This window comes from Microcaecilia unicolor, chromosome 5 (assembly GCF_901765095.1).
Source record: "Microcaecilia unicolor chromosome 5, aMicUni1.1, whole genome shotgun sequence".
Taxonomy (NCBI): domain Eukaryota; kingdom Metazoa; phylum Chordata; class Amphibia; order Gymnophiona; family Siphonopidae; genus Microcaecilia; species Microcaecilia unicolor.
The window spans coordinates 188,916,059-188,933,952 of NC_044035.1; the positions used below are offsets into that span (position 1 = coordinate 188,916,059).

Consider the following 17,894-nt stretch of genomic DNA (forward strand, 5'->3'; position numbering starts at 1 on the left):
AGTGCTATGGATGGCATATAGAGCGCACCATCCAGCTAACACCATCCCTACAGTAAAGCATGGTGGTGGCAGCAGCAGCATGGTTGTGGGGATGCTTTTGCCAGAAATGGTGACAAGGTAGCTTGTGAAGATTGTGGGAAAGCTGGATGGTACAAAGAACAGGCAAATGCTTGAGGAAAAAACTTATATTTGCCAAAGATCTGGGGTTGGGATGAATATTTACCTTTTAGCAGGACAATGATCCTAAGCACAGAGCAAAAGCAACAGTGAGTAGCTCAGCAAGAAGAAAGTGAATGCCCTTGAGTGACCTAGTCAAAGCCAGGCCTGAATGCAATGAAAATCTGTTGACAACTGCAGTCTACAGACAATCCCAAGTCAAAGGGAATACTGGCTGGAGTGTTGGCTCCAGGAGTGGCTGATTGCAAGGACACCAGCAAACAAGATAAAATATATTTACACTACAACCCAACATGGTCATGTTTTGACATCAGCCTGCATCAAGGGTAATAAATCTTAGAGTCTCAACTAATGCTGCACACATTCAGAAAGTGTGTGTGTGTGGTGAATAATGCCAGAAAGTTGGCTGTATGTCAGGCTACATCTCCTCCATTGCTCAGGGCCAACTATAGTATCTGAAATGTGTATTGGGGGGGGGGGGGGACACATTGCTGAGCCCTACAGTTCAAATACTGTGGTCAGCCCCTAGTGATAGTGGAGGAAGATGCATCCAAACAAGCTAACCTTTTCCTCCTCAATGGCTTTTACAACTTTGTTGGGGGGGGGGGGTGTAGCAAATGTTAGAAATTAGTGTGTCCCATTGTTGAGGTCCATAGGTTGGGGGGCTATACAGCAGGGATTATAGAAAGAGGTGCTAAACTCTAGCAAGATGGGGGGGAGAGAGCTGGAGCTGTGCTTTAGGGGAGGAGGGTTTGTGCCTGTTGGGGAAAAGGGAAGCAGGAGAGGCTAAATTTGAGATGGGGGGGGGGAATGAAGAGCAGGTGGTGTGTCCCACGGTGGAAGGAGAGGCCAAGCTCAGAGTTGATACAGGGGGTGATGGGGAGAGCTTAGAGGAATGCCACAGCAGTATTCAGGAGTGAGTGCATGGAGAATTGAGAGAGAGTGCTATAGGGTGTTTGTTTACAGGGGTGTTGAAATAGAGGTAGAATGGGGGAGGAGTCTGAGATAGTTATGCTGAGATGAATGCTTTGGGGTGAAAATGTGTGTCACATGGAATTTGAGAGAGAGTATGGGTTGTAGGAATTTGGGGAGGAGAGGTTTGAGGGAAAGACGAGAACGTACTTTAGGAGGTGTGTGTGTGACAATGGTGTCTGAGGAGAGGGATGAAGAAAGAATTGGGTTTCTTGCTTGGGAATAGGGGGAGAGAGAGAAAACTGAAGGTTGAATCTGCAGGAGGCGACAGATCAAGCATAAGGAGGTTTTCAGGCTAAGCTAAGGAGTGAGTCTTCCTTGGAGGGAAGAGGGGACTAGCCTGAGCAGAAAGAAAGCTAGGAGGTGTCAGACATGGGGTAGGGAGGACCCAGGCCTTTTTGATAGAGGAGTTCTACATACAAAAATTAAAAACAGACTTTTCAAATCCCATGGAGAGAATGTACACACTTTTTGTGCAAGATTCATCAGGAGTAAGTTTATCATTGGCTTTTATAAATGCTTAAGATTTGCATTTTGCCTTATTGAGCCAGATTGTATGAAATTAACAGAAAAGAAGCTAGCACATTGTACATTCATAGTATTTAATTTATACTTAGCAGTTATGCTTGTCCCCTGTCAGGTTTTCAAGCAGACCTGGGTTCGTGAGCCCTTGGGCCACTGCCGAGGAGCGGCAGGCAAAACCACCCCACACCAGAGACAAGGCAGAACTCTGGCAGGGACAGCTAGACTTCACCTGCACTTGAACACCCTTCCCAGGGGTTGAGCCCCCAGGTGCAGGTGGCTGGCAGGACTTACCAGACAGGGCAGGAACTGGAAACCAACTAGCTGAACAGGGTTAGGACTAAGGGTCAGAGGGGAAAGGAATAAACACAGGCAGCAAGGCAGGATACTGGGCTAGGACTCACAAACAAACTACACTAGGCAGGAAATGGACAGGCTTAAGGGTCAGGACTAAACGCTGCAAAGCAGCCACTAAGAAAGGAAACACAGACAGGTAAGAGACAGAACTGATAAGCTGCCAGGCAGCCACTAAACAAGAAACACAGACAACAAAGAACTAGACAGAGAAATACAAACAAGAAACAAGACTGGGAAACAAGCAATATAGTACAAGGTACACTACCCAAAGACTAGACTAAAATCAGGCAAGAATCTCAGACAATAAACTGGACTAGGCAGAAGTGCACAGAGCACACCAGCATACTAGGGACCTTAGGCGATGCAAAAGCAAACACAGAAGTTTCCAATGGCTAATAAGCCCAGCAGCAGCTGAGACTCAGCTGCAGCCATCACACAGCAGCTACGGGTGCCGTGCGGGCACAAACAAGAAAGACAAGTCTGGCAGCCTGGATGATCCGGACCAGACTGGGCTGAAGCTACTACTACTTATCATTTCTATAACGTTACTAGACGTACGTCAGTGCTGTACACGTGAACATGAAGAGACAGTCCCTGCTCGACAGAGCTTACAATCTAATTAGGACAGACAACAGGACAAACGAGATAAGGGAATACTAAGTGAGGATGATAAAATAAGGGGTTTTGAACAAGTGAATAAGGGTTAGGAGTTAAAAGCAGCATCAAAAAGGTGGGCTTTTAGCTTAGATTTGAAGACGGTCAGAGATGGAGCTTTGCGTGCCGGCTCAGGAAGTCTATTCCATGCATATGGTGCAGCAAGATAAAAGGAACGGAGTCTGGAGTTAGCAGTGAAGGAGAAGGGAGCAGATAAGAGAGATTTACCCAGTGAATGGAGTATCCGGGGAGGGAATGTAGGGAGAGATGAGAGTAGAGAGGTACTGAGGAGCTGCCAGAGTGAATGCACTTATAGGTCAATAAGAGGAGTTTTAACTGTATGTGGAAATGGATAGGAAGCCAGTGAAGTGACTTGAGGAGAGGCTAATATGAGCATAACAACCCTGGCGGAATATTAGTCGTGCCTAGCATAATTTTGAACAGATTGAAGAGGAGAGAGATGGCTAAGTGGGAGACCTGAGAGACGCAAGTTGCAATAGTCTAAGTGAGAGGTGATAAGAGTGTGGATGAGGGTCTGGTAGTGTGCTCAGAAAGGAAAGGGCGAATTTTGCTGATATTATAGAGCAGTGATGGGCAACCTTTTGAGCTTGGTGTGTCAAAATTCGCCAAAAAACCGAGCATAACTCGGGTGGTGTGTCACTCGAGAAAAAAAAAACATAATTTCACGATATTTATAGTTTAATAACAAAAATGTATAATTGTAATATATAACTGTATTTAATAAACCAAAAACTAATTATTTAACTTACCTGCTTAGTGACTTCTTTGTTCATCTGTCAGTCGGTTTCTTTTGTTGGTCTTGATATTATTTAACTTGTGTGGGGGGGTGCCGTGAACTAAGATAAGTGAGGGGAGGGGGAATTCTTTAACTAATCTGCCTAGTAGTGACTTTTTTGTTGCTGAATTTCATTGGCTAAATCTTCAATTGATATTTCTACTGAGTGGTAACTCAGATATTCTCTTAATAATTGCATCTTTATTCTGCATATCGTGAAATAGAACTGGTGCACATCTTAGGAGAGTTTCTTTAATAATTCTCCCTCACTGAGTGCTTTTCCATGCTGAGCTATGAGTGAGCAATGCTCAAACTTGCAGATGTTAAATTTGTAGAACCTTTTACAAATTTAAGGCTGGAATTAGATTGGCTCTTATAAAAGTGTAGCTGCCTGGAAATGTATTCTTCCTTTCATCCTCACTTTTTTTCAAGAGCTGGGAATGATTAGTTTCAAAATGTCTATTTATATTCCACGTTCTGCTTACTACCGTTCAGTACATAGAACGCCAAAATGATCTGCCATTTTTTTCTATAATGCCATACATCTCGGTCCATGTCTCTTGAAAGGGTCGGCTACTGCTACTACCACTTCCTTTACTTAACCTTGGTTTTTTATTTTTTGGGTTCTCCATCAGGGGGCAGTGACAGAAGATAGAATTATAGATAGCCTGTTAGCTCTGCAGGCAATTAGGGGTTAACTAGCCTAACTGACCACCTTATGTAAATTAAGATGGCTGCCGCTATTTCTAATGGCGGGAAACGGCACCCATAGCACATGCCCTCGCCTCTCCCGGCCTCCCCCTCACCTATCTCAGTAATGATGGTCAATTAGAAATCCACGACACCCCAGAACAGTAGATTGGATGATGGTTGCCTGTGGTTATGTGGTTGCTGGTAATGGCGATCACAGAGATGCGTCCCCCACGGCATTCCGCTGCTCTCTGCTCCGCCGGCCGGAAGTGAGGTCAAAGATCCCTAACGGCTGTGCAGGAGGCGGGGGGCCAGAGGGAGCAGCAGGGAGGGAACGAGCAGAGGACTCGGAGGGAGCCAATAGAAGCGCACATGGCACCCCCTCCAGCGGGTAAACATGCACCGGGGGTGTGTGATTTCACTGGGGGGGGGGGGGAAGGTTGCGCGATCCGCCCCCTGGTGTCAGCAAGGAACGCCGCTGCTTCTCTGTATGAGGCCACATGCGGCCGCGTGTCACCGAAAATGGCTACGCGTGTCAGTACTGACACGCGTGTCATAGGTTCGCCATCAGGGTTATAGAGAAAGAAACGACAGGTTTTATTAGTCTGTTGAATATGTGCAGGGAAGGAGAGGGAGGAGTCGAAGATGACCCCAAGGTTACGAACTGATGAACGGGCACGGGTAGGGACAGCAAGACAGTCAATGGCAGCCACCGGTTCTGGTCACCAGAGGGCGAGGGGAGCACAAACCAAGAAGCAGGCAGAAAGCATACTGAATCATAGAAAGGCTCAACATACACAGGTGCAGTATAGTGGAGCAATCAGAGCCATGCTGGAAGCAGCCAGCACACAGAGGCAGAGCTAACTCAGGCAACACACACAGGTGTCAGTATAGTGGAGTAATTAGAGCCACGCTGGAAGCAGCCAGCACACAGTGACAGAACTAACTCAAAAAGGACAGACAGAAGCCAACTCAGAAGCTGACCCCCAGAAATAAGGTAAGTCTGAGAAGGGTCACGACCACAGACGTGACATCCCCTTTCACATACCACATTTCATTGATTTATAAAAAAAAGGTATGCATTTGACATTACATTCTAGGCCTCAGTGCTGCTTTTCTTTAGCTAAGCTTAAAACCATTCCTGAAAAATATAGGGGTCTAAAGAAGACATTTGATGCTTCCTGTAGCCATGAAAACAGAAGGTTCTTTCTAGAAAATCAATTTGGTACAAAAGCGAATGACTATGCCTGAGGAAATCTGTCAGCACTAATGATAGGGCAGTACTTATTTTGATTAAAGGAAAAGTGTCTTGAGTTTACGATCATTTTTTTTAATGCGTTTGAACAGAAATTTGGGAACATGTAGTTAAATATTCTTTCTAACTTTTCATTTTTTTGGATGTCCAGTTCCCCCGATTTCTGCAGCATGTATGAAAGAATCACCTTGTAACCTGAGCAGACGATCAGGTCACAGATCCACACAATATTCTGTGAAGACATCCACGACTCTTGTTACGTCTTGTGCACATTCAGTTGGAAAAGGAGCTATAAGTGACCAAAATAATTCTGTGATCCATGATAAAGAAGAGGAGAATTATGAAAAGCAAGTGACGAAGGTTGAAGGAGCAGAGTGTGAAGGTATAGTTAGAATGCAATCCATTCAGTTTCTCCATTTTTTTTCAAATGTTTATGAAGACAGAAGATCAGTACTTTTTCATGAATTTCTTGATAGTTTCTGGGTAAAAGAGCTATAATTGTCACTTAATCCCTAGATATGGTAGGAATTCTCCGTATTAACCGGAGGATATCTAGGGATTCTCCCAGGACAAGCAGGCTGGATTATACTCACAACTGGGTCGTTGTCTGCGACGGCTCAGGAGACCGGAAAAAACTTGCACCGGAAAAAACTTGCACAGCAAAACAGAGCTTTCCAGAACGCTCCGTCGCATGTGCCCAAATCAGTCTGACGGGGTATAATATAAGGGTACTTACGAAAAATAAGGGTACAGCTCCTGAAGAAGCAACGGTGTGAAACAGGAGCTGCTGTAGAGCATGCCCAATAGCCAAAGCTACTGAATAAGGTAAGTATTTTGAACTTGACAGAAGAGTATTTAAAACATAAAGAAAAAATATACATATAACAGAAAATATTTTAAAAATAATAAATTCAGAGGGTTTTTTTGACTTGTGAAGAAGCCCCCAGAAATTCGCACTATAGAAACGAATGTTCAGGGTGTGACTTCTGGATAGTGAAACCTTCACAGCGATAAAATTGAAAGTGAAGGTAGAGCTCTGAAGTCTTTTCCTCTGCAACTACAACGCTGTAGAATTGCTGAAAGGAGAGTTTAGCTTGCTTTATTAGCTAGTTGAATTTTATTAAATATTGGCAATGAAAATATAAAAAGAAAAAGATTAAAGTGGAAGAATATTTAAAGTTCAAACAAATAATATGCATCAATCATAAAACAGATATACAAACAAAACAAGGAGGACAAATTAACCATGATTAAAAAAACTCTACTTGCCATGTTTCAGCAGAATGCCTAATATTCGGAGTATAACTTTCAAAGCATATAAAGCAGCAAACAAGGGGGAGAATGTGACGCCACTTGCTCCAATGGCTGCTTAGTCTAGTAGCTACGACATACAGCTAAGGATCACCAGAAAATCAGCAGGCATCCAGATCACCAGAGAATCAGCAGGCATCCAGTTCCCTCTTGTGGTTAATCTCCCCATTGGTGTAGTAGAAAAACAATGGAATTGCAGTGATACGACTACAAGATGTGAGGCTGCTTAAAAGATTTTTCTTACTCTGGAGGGAACCCATCACTGTGAGACTCAACCAATATGGTAATGCAAGGCTTGAGAAGCCTGGGAGACTGGGCGTCTAAATGGCAGATGATGTTTAATGTGAACAAGTGCAAAGTGATGCATGTGGGAAAGAGGAACCTAAACTATAACTATGTCATGCAAGGTTCAGCGTTGGGAGTCACGGACCAAGAAAGGAATCTAGGTGTGTCATCATTGATAACATTGAAACTTCTGCTCAATGTGCTGCTGCAGCTAGGAAAGCAACTAGAATGTTGGGTATCATTAGGAAAGGGATTGAAAACAAAAATAAGGATATTATTCTGCCATTGTATCACTCCATGGTGCGACCGCACCTCGAGTATTGTGTTCAATTCTGGTCGCCGCACCTCAAAAAAGATATAGTGGGACTGGAAAAGGTGCAGAGAAGGGCGACAAAGATGATACAGGGGATGGGAAGGCTTCCCTGTGAGGAAAGGCTGAAGAGGCTGGGGCTTTTCAACTTGGAGAAAAGGCGGCTGAGGGGAGATATGATTGAGGTCTATAGGATAATGAGTGGAATGGAACGGGTCAATGTGAAGCGTCTACGCTTTCCAAAAATACTAGGACAAGGGGGCATGCGATGAAGCTGCAGTGTGGTAAATTTAAAATGAATCAGAGGAAATTTTTCTTCACTCAATGTGTAGTTAAACTCTGGAATTTGCTGCTGGAAAAAGTGGTTAAGGCGGTGTTTGGGCCTATTGGTGCTGGATCTTGGAACCAAAACCCAGTGCCTCAACCCCACAAATTCCCCAACTGATTTTCTTAGACCCTCCGGCTTAATAAGTACCAAAAACACTATAAACAAGAGAAGCTTCTCACATTATCAACATTTTATTCTTACCCAAGAACATGAAAAATAAGAAATAATAAAATTAGGAGCAGCACATAAGAAACAAGGTATTGAGGAAACATACTACTACTACTATTTAGCATTTCTATAGCACTACAAGGCTTACGCAGCGCTGCACAAACATAGAAGAAAGACAGTCCCGCTCAAAGAGCTTACAATCTAATAGACAAAAAATAAAGTAATCAAATCAATTAATGTGTACAGAAAGGAGGAGAGGGAGGGTAGGTGGAGGCGAGTGGTTACGAGTCAAAAGCAATGTTAAAGAGGTGGGCTTTCAGTCTAGATTTAAAGGTGGCCAAGGATGGGGCAAGACGTAGGGGCTCAGGAAGTTTATTCCAGGCGTAGGGTGCAGCGAGACAGAAGGTGCGAAGTCTGGAGTTGGCAGTAGTGGAGAAGGGAACAGATGAGAAGGATTTATCCATGGAGCGGAGTACACGGGAAGGGGTGTAGGGAAGGACGAGTGTGGAGAGATACTGGGGAGCAGCAGAGTGAGTACATTTATAGGTTAGCAGAAGAAGTTTGAACAGGATGCGAAACGGATAGGGAGCCAGTGAAGCGACTTGAGGAGAGGGGTAGTATGAATAAAGCAACCCTGGCAGAAGACGAGACGGGCAGCAGAGTTTTGAACCGATTGGAGAGGGGAGAGGTGACTAAGTGGGAGGCCAGCAAGAAGCAGATTGCAGTAGTCTAAACGAGTGGTGACAAGGGTGTGGATGAGGGTTTTGGTAGAGTGTTCAGAAAGAAAGGGGTGGATTTTACGGATGTTGTAAAGAAAGAAACGACAGGTCTTGGCGATCTGCTGGATATGAGCAGAGAAGGAGAGAGAAGAGTCAAAGATGACCCCAAGGTTTCGAGCTGAGGAGACAGGGAGAACGAGAGAGAGCCATCAACAGACATAGAAAACGGGGGGAGCGGGGAGGTGGGTTTGGGGGGAAAAATGAGAAGCTCGGTTTTGGTCATGTTTAATTTCAGGTGGCGTTGAGACATCCAGACAGCAATGTCAGACAAGCACACTGAAACTTTGGTTTGGATGCAAGGTGAGATATCAGGGGTAGAAAGGTAGATTTGGGAGTCATCAGCATAGAGATGGTAGGAAAAGCCATGGGATGAGATTAATAAACCAAGGGAAGAAGTGTAGATAGAAAAGAGGAGGGGACCAAGAACAGAACCCTGAGGTACGCCGACAGGCAGAGGGATAGAAGTAGAAGAGGATCCACCAGAGTGAACACTGAAGCTGCGGAGGGAGAGGTAGGAAGAGAACCAGGAAAGGACAGAGCCCTGGAATCCAAGTGAGGACAGGATATCGAAAAGTATGCTGTGATCGACAGTGTCAAAAGCAGCGGAAAGGTCAAGAAGAATGAGAATGGAATATTGACCTCTGGATTTAGCCAGTAATAGGTAATTGGAGACTTTAGTAAGCGCAGTTTCGGTTGAGTGGAGAGGACGAAAACCAGATTGTAGTGGGTCAAGAATAGCATGTGAGGAGAGAAAATCAAGGCAGCGGTGGTGAACAGCATGCTCAAGTAATTTGGAGAGAAAAGGGAGGAGGGAGATGGGTCAATTAGAGGGACAGGTAGGGTCGAGTGAAGGCTTCTTAAGGAGAGGTGTGACCACAGCATGTTTAAAGGCAGTAGGGACAGTTGCAGTGGAAAGTGAGAGGTTGAGAATGTGACAGATAAAAGGAATAAGAGCAGGTGAGATGGCATTAAGAAGGTGGGTGGGAATGGGATCAGAGGAACAGGTGGTACATTTTGAGGAAGAAAGGAGAAGTGTAGTTTCCTCAATAGTAACTTCAGGAAAGGAGGAAAAGGAATGATGGGAAGGAGAGAGAGGGGAACAGACTAGTGGAGGGAGAGGTGGCAAGGTAGAGAATTCAAGGTTTATCTTTTGAACCTTGCCGTGAAAGAATTCAGCAAGGGTCTGAGGAGATAATGAGGGGGGAGTAGGGGGAGGGGGCACCTTGAGGAGAGAGTTCAATGTGGTGAAGAGAAGTCGAGGGTTAGAGCCAAGAGAGTTGGTCAGTTGGATATAATAATCCTGTTTGGCGCGTAAAAGAGCAGATTGGAAGGAGGTCAGCATGAACTAAAGTGTAAGAAATCAGCAAGGGCCCAAGATTTCCGCCAGAGGCGTTCGGCGGAGCGGGTACAGGAACGTAGGTAGCGGATTTTAGAAGTCAGCCAAGGTTGGGGTTTTGTACGCCTTATAGGGCGGGTCATCAAAGGTGCAAGTGTGTCTAAGGCAGAAGATAGAGCATTGTTGTAAGAAGAAACAGCCTCGTTAACAGACGTGGATGGTGCCACAGTAGAGAGGAGGTTTGAAACATGGGAGGATAGAGATGAAGGGTCAATATCGTGAAGATTCCTAGATAAATTAGATAAGATAGGACGGGACTGGGAGGGAGGAGATTTAAGTGTGAAAGTTATAAGATGATGATCAGAGAGGGGAAGATCAGAGGCAAGGAAACTAGAGGGTGAACAGCTGGAGGAGAAGATGAGATCAAGACAGTGACCATTTTGATGAGTGGGGGAGGTGGAGCATAGTTGAAGATTAAAGAGGACGTTAAAGCGAGTAACTTGGAAATATAAGAGTTGGAAGGATCATTAGCAGGAATATTAAAGACACCAAGGATGAGAAAGGGGGAGGAAGGATCATGGAAGAAGGCAAGCCAGGCATCAAAGTCACTGAGAGAGGATGAAAGGGACTTATCAGGGGGACGATAAATGACCGCTATTCGAAGAGGCAGAGGAGAGAAAAGGCGGATAGAGTGGACTTCAAAGGAGGAAAAACAGTGAGATTGAGGTGGAAGAAGGGGTTGAAATCTGGAGAAGGGAGAGAGAAGTAGTCCAACACCGCCCCCGCGACCAGCAGGGCGAGGAGTATGTGAAAAAAGATAACCGCCATGGCAGAGGGCTGCGACTGAAGCAGAATCATCAGGGCAGAGCTAGGTTTCTGTTATGGCGAGCAGATGGAGGTGACGCGAGATAAAGAGGTCCTGGATATAGGGGAGTTTGTTACAGATAGAGCGGGCATTCCATAGGGCGCAAGAGAAGGGCAGAGAAGAGGAGGGGAGTAGAGGAATAGAGATGAGGTTAGAGAGGTCGCGATGAGATCTGTAGAGTTGGGATAATAGTTGGTGAGGAAGGCCAGGATTGGGATTGATGTCACCAGCTGAGAGTAAGAGAAGGAGTAAAAGAGAGCGGAGGAGAGTAGGAGAGGTGTGGCCACGAAGGCGTCGAAGGTGAGAGGTATTTAGGTGGAATGGGGAAGGCAAAATGGAGGGAAGAAAGCGACGGAGATTAAAAGCCAAGAGGGAGGAAGAAGGTAGGTGAGAAGGTGAGGTGATGAAGTCGATGGATGGGCAGTGAGTTCCTGTAGCAGAGAGAGGTAGGGGGTGAGGGAAAAGATTAGGAAGGGACAGGGCTAGGAAGAGAATGTGAATAGGGGCCATAAACGACTGAGGTACTATAGCAACTGGGAAGAAGATTAGATATAAAGAGAAAAATGCCCGCGCGGCACCTAGAGCGTAGGCCCTGAGTGGATCGGAGTGGACCTGGGTTTCCCCCTGGAGAAGGCTGTAAGGATATGCAGATGAGCTGCAAGTCCTCCACAGCACCTGAAAGGCAGCCGGTGGTAGAGCTGGGCACCTCTCAGCAAGGTTGCCAGATGGGAAAAATTTTCCCAGCCCAAAATCAGCCCTAAACCCACCCAAAGTCAAACCCCGCCTCCCACGTCACCAACCCCGCCCCTGACATCAACCACACCCCTGAAAAGCTTCTATTGGACCAAATTGGACCAATAGAAGCCCTGGAAGAGCACCACTAACTCTTGGAGTGAGGACACATACAAAAGGGTACAGGCAGTCTCAGATCTTGAGCCTTTCTCATTATGCTTGTTAAGAGGTACTTTTTTTTTTTAATCAATTATGGCTTCAGATAATGCAAGTATTTGCTTTTTACTTGCTTGTAGCTACTAGACCCCACCTCTAACTGCACTTTATCCGTTGATTGATAAGATACCTATCTTCTAATTTGTAATAAGAATTATTACATTATCAGAGATCTCTAAATTTCTCATGCACATGAGAGCACTATACCAAAACGTAGTAGTACTCAGTGTCCTGATGTTTTTTTATTTTTGTTACATTTGTACCCCGAGCTTTTCCATGACTCTATATCTCTGATGTACTTGATAGCATACATCTGTTAAGATCTTCACTAACCACATTAAGAATTATTGTCTCAGCTGTTTACTCTAGATGCTCTTGCATTTGATAGCAAGTCACATTATTGACAGCAAATCATCTTACAACAGGACAGTGAACTACAGCAGGACTCTTATACAAACATGGTCACTGTATATATTGCTACACTGTATTATCACCTGTTTATTGTTTTAAACACTAAATACTACAATTAATGTTGCAGTTCTAACATAATATTTAAGAGTAGAGGGAATTGCTCAGAGCTTGTGGTCGCAACATGTGCTGTATTTCTAAGTTTTAAGATATATTTGATGTTTTAAACACTATATGCTTTCATTTACTCTCTGTGTACCACATAGCATTACACTGAAATACCCATCTACTCCCCAGGCCCACTCTGAATCATATCAAACAATTCTACGAACTACACACACTCACACTGAACTACTCAACTGACTGTTAATTCAAGCAACCACCTCTGTTCCACGTGGCGCAACACCAAACACACGAACAGCAACATGAATACTAACAAACTACTCATACTCATCTACTGTCTTTACCTAACTCACCATACACTGACAATCCCCCTCGCAGACAACAATCTACCCACAGCACACAAACCAGGCACACAGCCCAAATACAACGCACCTAACCAAAAGACTAAAAAATGGAACAGACAACCCATTATCTATGGAAACAACCAACAGAAAGGAAAGAAGGGCCACAATAAACTCAAAGACCAAGATGACAGACACGTAATAAAAATTAACACTTCCCCGAACCCATCTGAGCCTTACCGAACAATACAAATAGGCTATGTAAATGCCAGATCTGCAGTTAACAAAACCACGACAATAACCGACTGGATCACAACAGACAATCTCGATATTCTACTTATAAGCGAAACCTGGATTCATGATCTTAAAGATCCCATAATCCTAGAGCTATGTCCACCAGGATACAAGATCTCCCACTGGACAAGGAACGGAAAAAGAGGCGGAGGCATAGCTTTAATCTACAGATCCCAATTCACAGTCACAACAACAGCCAAATCCATACTTCCTCTACTCAAAATTGCCTCAGTCCAGCACTGTCCCTTTGTGTCCCTGTCCCTATGCTCCCTCAATGTCTAGTCACACTCTCTCTCAGCATACTCTATCTGCATCTTTTTTCAGCAAGAAGATTTTCAACTGGGTCTAGGTGGCATTCTACTCAAAGGCATGGGTTCCTGCCTCCTACTCGTTCCATTCAGATGACTCATGCCCAGCATCTCAGGCCTCACCAGCCCTATTCTCAGAAGTCCCGGCTGGCTCCCCCATCAAAGCAGGGTATGGGCTTTTGACTAGCTCCAGCAGAGCATAGCCGCGCAAAAAGTATCTGTCCTGGACAGCCTTCCGGTCAGGGTGATGCTAATTTTTTACCAGCACAGGTGGCCCCTTGTAACCTCTGATCAGTGGGTTCTTCAAATAGTCTGTCTCAGGTGCGTTCTGAAGTGGCATCAAAGACCAAGAGTAATCAAACCCGTACCACCAGGGGAGGAAGGGAAGGATTCTATTCAGTTACTTCCTTGTAACTAAGAAAACGGGGGATATCGTCCCATCTTAGACTTAAGGGCCCTGAACAAATTTCTAGTCAAGGAAAAGTTCAGCATGCTTTCTCTGGGCACCCTTCTTCCTCTAATTCAGGATATGACTGGCTGTGCTCTCTGGACTTGAAGGATCCTTTTACCTACATTTCACAGGAAGTATCTCAGATTTTGAGTGGGAAAACGCCACTACCAGTTTCACATTCTGCCTTTTGGCCTGGCGTCTGCACCCAGAGTTGTCACCAAGTGTCTGGTGGTAGTCGCAACATATCAATGCAGACTGGAAGTGTATATTTTTCGCTACCTGGGTGATTGGCTGGTCAAGAGCACATCTCAGGAAAGAGCCAAGGAGTCAGTGAGGATAACTATTCAGGTGTTAAAGCTACTGGGGTTTGACATCAATTACCCCAAGTCCCACCTGCACCCAGTTCACCAATTGGAGCACATAGGCGCCCTGCTAGACACAGCGGAGGCTCGGGCCGTCCTTCCACAAATGAGAGCGGATACCTTAGCAATGCTTGCCTTGCAGGTCCGCAGCAGCCAGCAGGTTTCAGCTCGGCAAATGTTGAGACTAATGGGCCACATGGCCTCAACTGTGCATGTCACTCCCATGGCAAGACTCCACTTGAGAGCAGCCCAGTGGACCTTAGCTTCCCAGTGGTCTTAGGCAACAGGGAACCTAAAGAATGTCATTTGCATACAACCAGATCTGGCCCATGCCCTTCTCTGGTGGACAGTCTGGTCCAATTTAACTCTGGTACTTCCATTCCAAATTCCACCACCTTAGAAGGTGTTGACAATGGATGCATCCAACCTGGGTTGGGGAGCTCATGTAGATGGGCATCACATTCAGGGCTGGTGGTCCACTCAGGAAGTTCAGTTCCACATCAATCTCATGGCGCTTCGGGCCATTTGGAACGCTCTAAAGGCTTTCAGAGATTGACTTCAGAACCAAATTGTTCTCGTTCAACAGACAACCAGGTTACAATGTTCTATGTCAACAAGTGGGGAGGGGGAGACGGGATTCCACCACTTGTGTCAGGTGGCAGTGGGCTCTACTTCATGGTATGGACCTTTGTGCCACTTACCTGCCCGGCAAAAACAACTGTGGCAGACAGATTGAGCAAGATATTGTAACCACACGAGCATAGCCCGGAAGATTGTCTGAGAGTGGGGCACCCTTCTCGGTGGATCTTTTCGCCACTCATCTCAACAACAAGGTCCCTGAGTTCTGCTCCAGGCTTGGGACACACGACAGACTTGTTTTGGATGCCTTTCTCCTACATATGGGGGAGAGTCTTCTGTATGCATATCCTCCAATATCTCTCATAGAGAAGACTTTGCTGAAACTCAGGCAGGATCAGGACACCATGGTTCTGATCGCTTCTTACTGGCCACGGCAGATCTGGTTCCTTCTGATTCTGGAATTGTTTTCGAAAGATCCGTAGAGATTGGACTGTTTTCCGACCCTCATCACATAGAACGAGGGTTTCCTTCTTCATCCCAACCTCCAATCCCTGGCCCTTATGACTTAGATTTTGAGAGCGTAGAACTCAAATGCTTGGGATTGCCTGAGGGTGTCTCACGTATCTTGCTGGAAAGAAAGAGTCCACTAAGAGGTGTTATAAATGGAAGAAGTTTGCTGTTTGGTGAGAGGGCAAGGACTTAGATCCTTTCTCTTACCCTACATAAGAACTACTTGAGTACCTCCTACATCTCTCTGAGTCTGGATTAAAAACCAACTCTGTAAAGGTTCTTCGAAGTGCAATTGGCACTTATCACCATGTAGGAGGTAAATCCATCTCAGTATAGCCTTTATTTGTTCATGTCGTGAGAGGTTTGTTGCTAACAAAGCCCCCTACCAAACCTCCCAATGTCATGGGATTTCAACAAAGCCCTCACCCAGCTGATGAAAGCTCCTTTTGAGCCTCTGAAATCCTGCCATCTGAAGTATTTTACTTGGAAAGTTGTGTTTGTAGTGGCGGTCACCTCAGCTTGTAGAGTTGGTGAGCTTCAGGCCCTAGTAGCTCACTCACCCTATACTAAATTTCATCACAATTTTCTACACACACCATAAACTCCTTCCTAAAGTAGCGTTGGAGTTCCATCTTAACTAGCCAATTGTTCTGCCAACATTTTTCCCAAAATCTCATGCCCATCCTGGCAAAAGTGTACTTCATATTCTCCGAGGACAAGCAGGCTGCTTGTTCTCACGACTGGGGTGACGTCCGCGGCAGCCCCCACCAACCGGAAAGAAGCTTCGCGGGACGGTCGGCACGCAGGGCACGCCCACCGCGCATGCGCGGCCGTCTTCCCGCCCGTGCGCGACCGCTCCCGCCAGTTCCTTTTTTTCCGCGCCTGGAGAGAGTCGTGCTTTGCCGCTCTCTCTACTTCAGCCGCCGGATTCTTGCGATCGCGTATACGCGGATCGCGCTTCGTTTAATTAATTTCCTTTTAGTATTTTTCTGTTACAAAAAAAAAAAAAAAAAAGAAAAAAGACTGCGCGTGTGGAGCACGCGCTCCCCTTTTCCCTCGCTTCCAGCGGGGACGCCTCGTTGCGGCCTAGTGGCCGCTCGGTCGGCTAGTTTTTTCGTGGTGTGATTTTAGCCACCATTGCCGACTTTGACTTCGCCGACGCGATTTTTCCGTCGATGTCCTCGAAGGTCCCGAGTGGATTTAAAAAGTGTGGTCGCTGCGGCCGGCCGATCTCGCAGACCGACACCCACGCTTGGTGCCTCCAGTGCCTCGGGCCGGAGCACAATCTCAAGTCGTGTGCGCTGTGTCTCGGTCTCCGGAAACGGACTCAGGTTGCGAGGCAAGTTCTGCGGGACCGTCTTTTTGGAACTTGCGCCGGCCCCTCGACGTCGACCTCGACGGCATCGGTATCGAAGGCCGGATCTTCGGTACCGGTATCGATGCCCGAGACATCGGCACCGATGGCAGCGACCCCAGGAGAACAGGTCCCGTCGGCCCGCCGGTCCGCCGGTGAGAGTGGGGTTGAGAGGCCGCGTGGGCTGTCGGCCCCGGTCACTCCCTCAGCTCGTGAGCCACGGGACCGAACCCTGTCGGACCCGGTACCTCGAGACCGAGGGGGATCGACCTCCTCCTCCTCCATGCCCTCCGGCGCCGGTGACGTGCACCGGAAAAAGGACAAGAAGCGCCGTCACCGGGAGCCCTCGGTGCACCCTGAAGGGGAGTCGACGCCGAAGCGTCATCGTAGAGAGGAGAGATCTCCGTCGGTGGTGGAGGTACCGACGCGTCGGGGTTCCGGCACCTCGGTGCCGTCTCCTGGCCCCCAGCAGCTTCTGGCACCGACACCCTTACCGGCCCCACCGCCTTTCCCGGCAGCGGGCCTGGACGAGTGCCTCAGAGCCATCCTTCCGGGGATCCTGGAAGGGCTGATGCGCCAGGCTGTGCCGGCGTCGGGGGTGCTTGCGCCCCCGGCGCCGATGACTGTGGCGCCGGCGAGCTCTAGCCCGGCGCCGGGGCTGTCGACACCGCCGCCGCTTGCGGTGCCGGTCTCGACCGCCACGCAGGTGGAGTCCCCGTCGACGTCGATGGAGGGAGCTCCGTCCCCGCCTGGCGCGGGAGTCCACCGCTCGACGACACCGAGGCCTCGGTGCCTCGACGTCGAGCCGGGCCCGGTACCGGACTCAGCTACATGAGCTAATGTCCGATACCGAGGATGAGGACTCGTGGGGGGAAGAGGAAGACCCGAGATATTTCTCCTCAGAGGAGTCTACGGGCCTTCCCTCGGACCCCACGCCGTCACCGGAGAGGAAGCTCTCACCTCCTGAGAGTCTCTCCTTTGCCTCCTTTGTGCGGGATATGTCCATAAGCATTCCCTTTCCCGTGGTCTCTGTGGAAGAGCCGAGGGCCGAGATGCTCGAGGTCCTCGACTATCCATCACCACCTAGAGAGTCCTCCACGGTACCGCTGCACAATGTCCTGAAGGAGACGCTGCTTCGGAACTGGGTGCGACCACTAACTAACCCCACCATTCCCAAGAAAGCAGAGTCCCAGTACAGGATCCACTCTGACCCAGAGCTCATGCGGCCCCAGTTGCCCCATGACTCAGCGGTCGTGGATTCTGCTCTCAAGAGGGCACGGAGTTCGAGGGATACCGCCTCGGCGCCCCCGGGGCGGGAGTCTCGCACTCTGGACTCATTTGGGAGGAAGGCCTACCAATCCTCCATGCTCGTGACCCGCATCCAATCTTACCTGCTCTATATGAGCATCCA

General features: G+C 47.3%; 1 protein-coding gene across 1 annotated transcript in view; it reads left to right on the forward strand.

Annotated features, from left to right (window-relative positions):
- Positions 1 to 17,894, forward strand: part of CENPT (centromere protein T) — a 568,880-nt gene that overhangs the window by 432,992 nt on the left and 117,994 nt on the right. Inside the window, 1 exon segment of the mRNA XM_030203664.1 lies at positions 5,575 to 5,805. Within this exon segment, the coding sequence (XP_030059524.1) occupies positions 5,575 to 5,805 (231 nt within the window).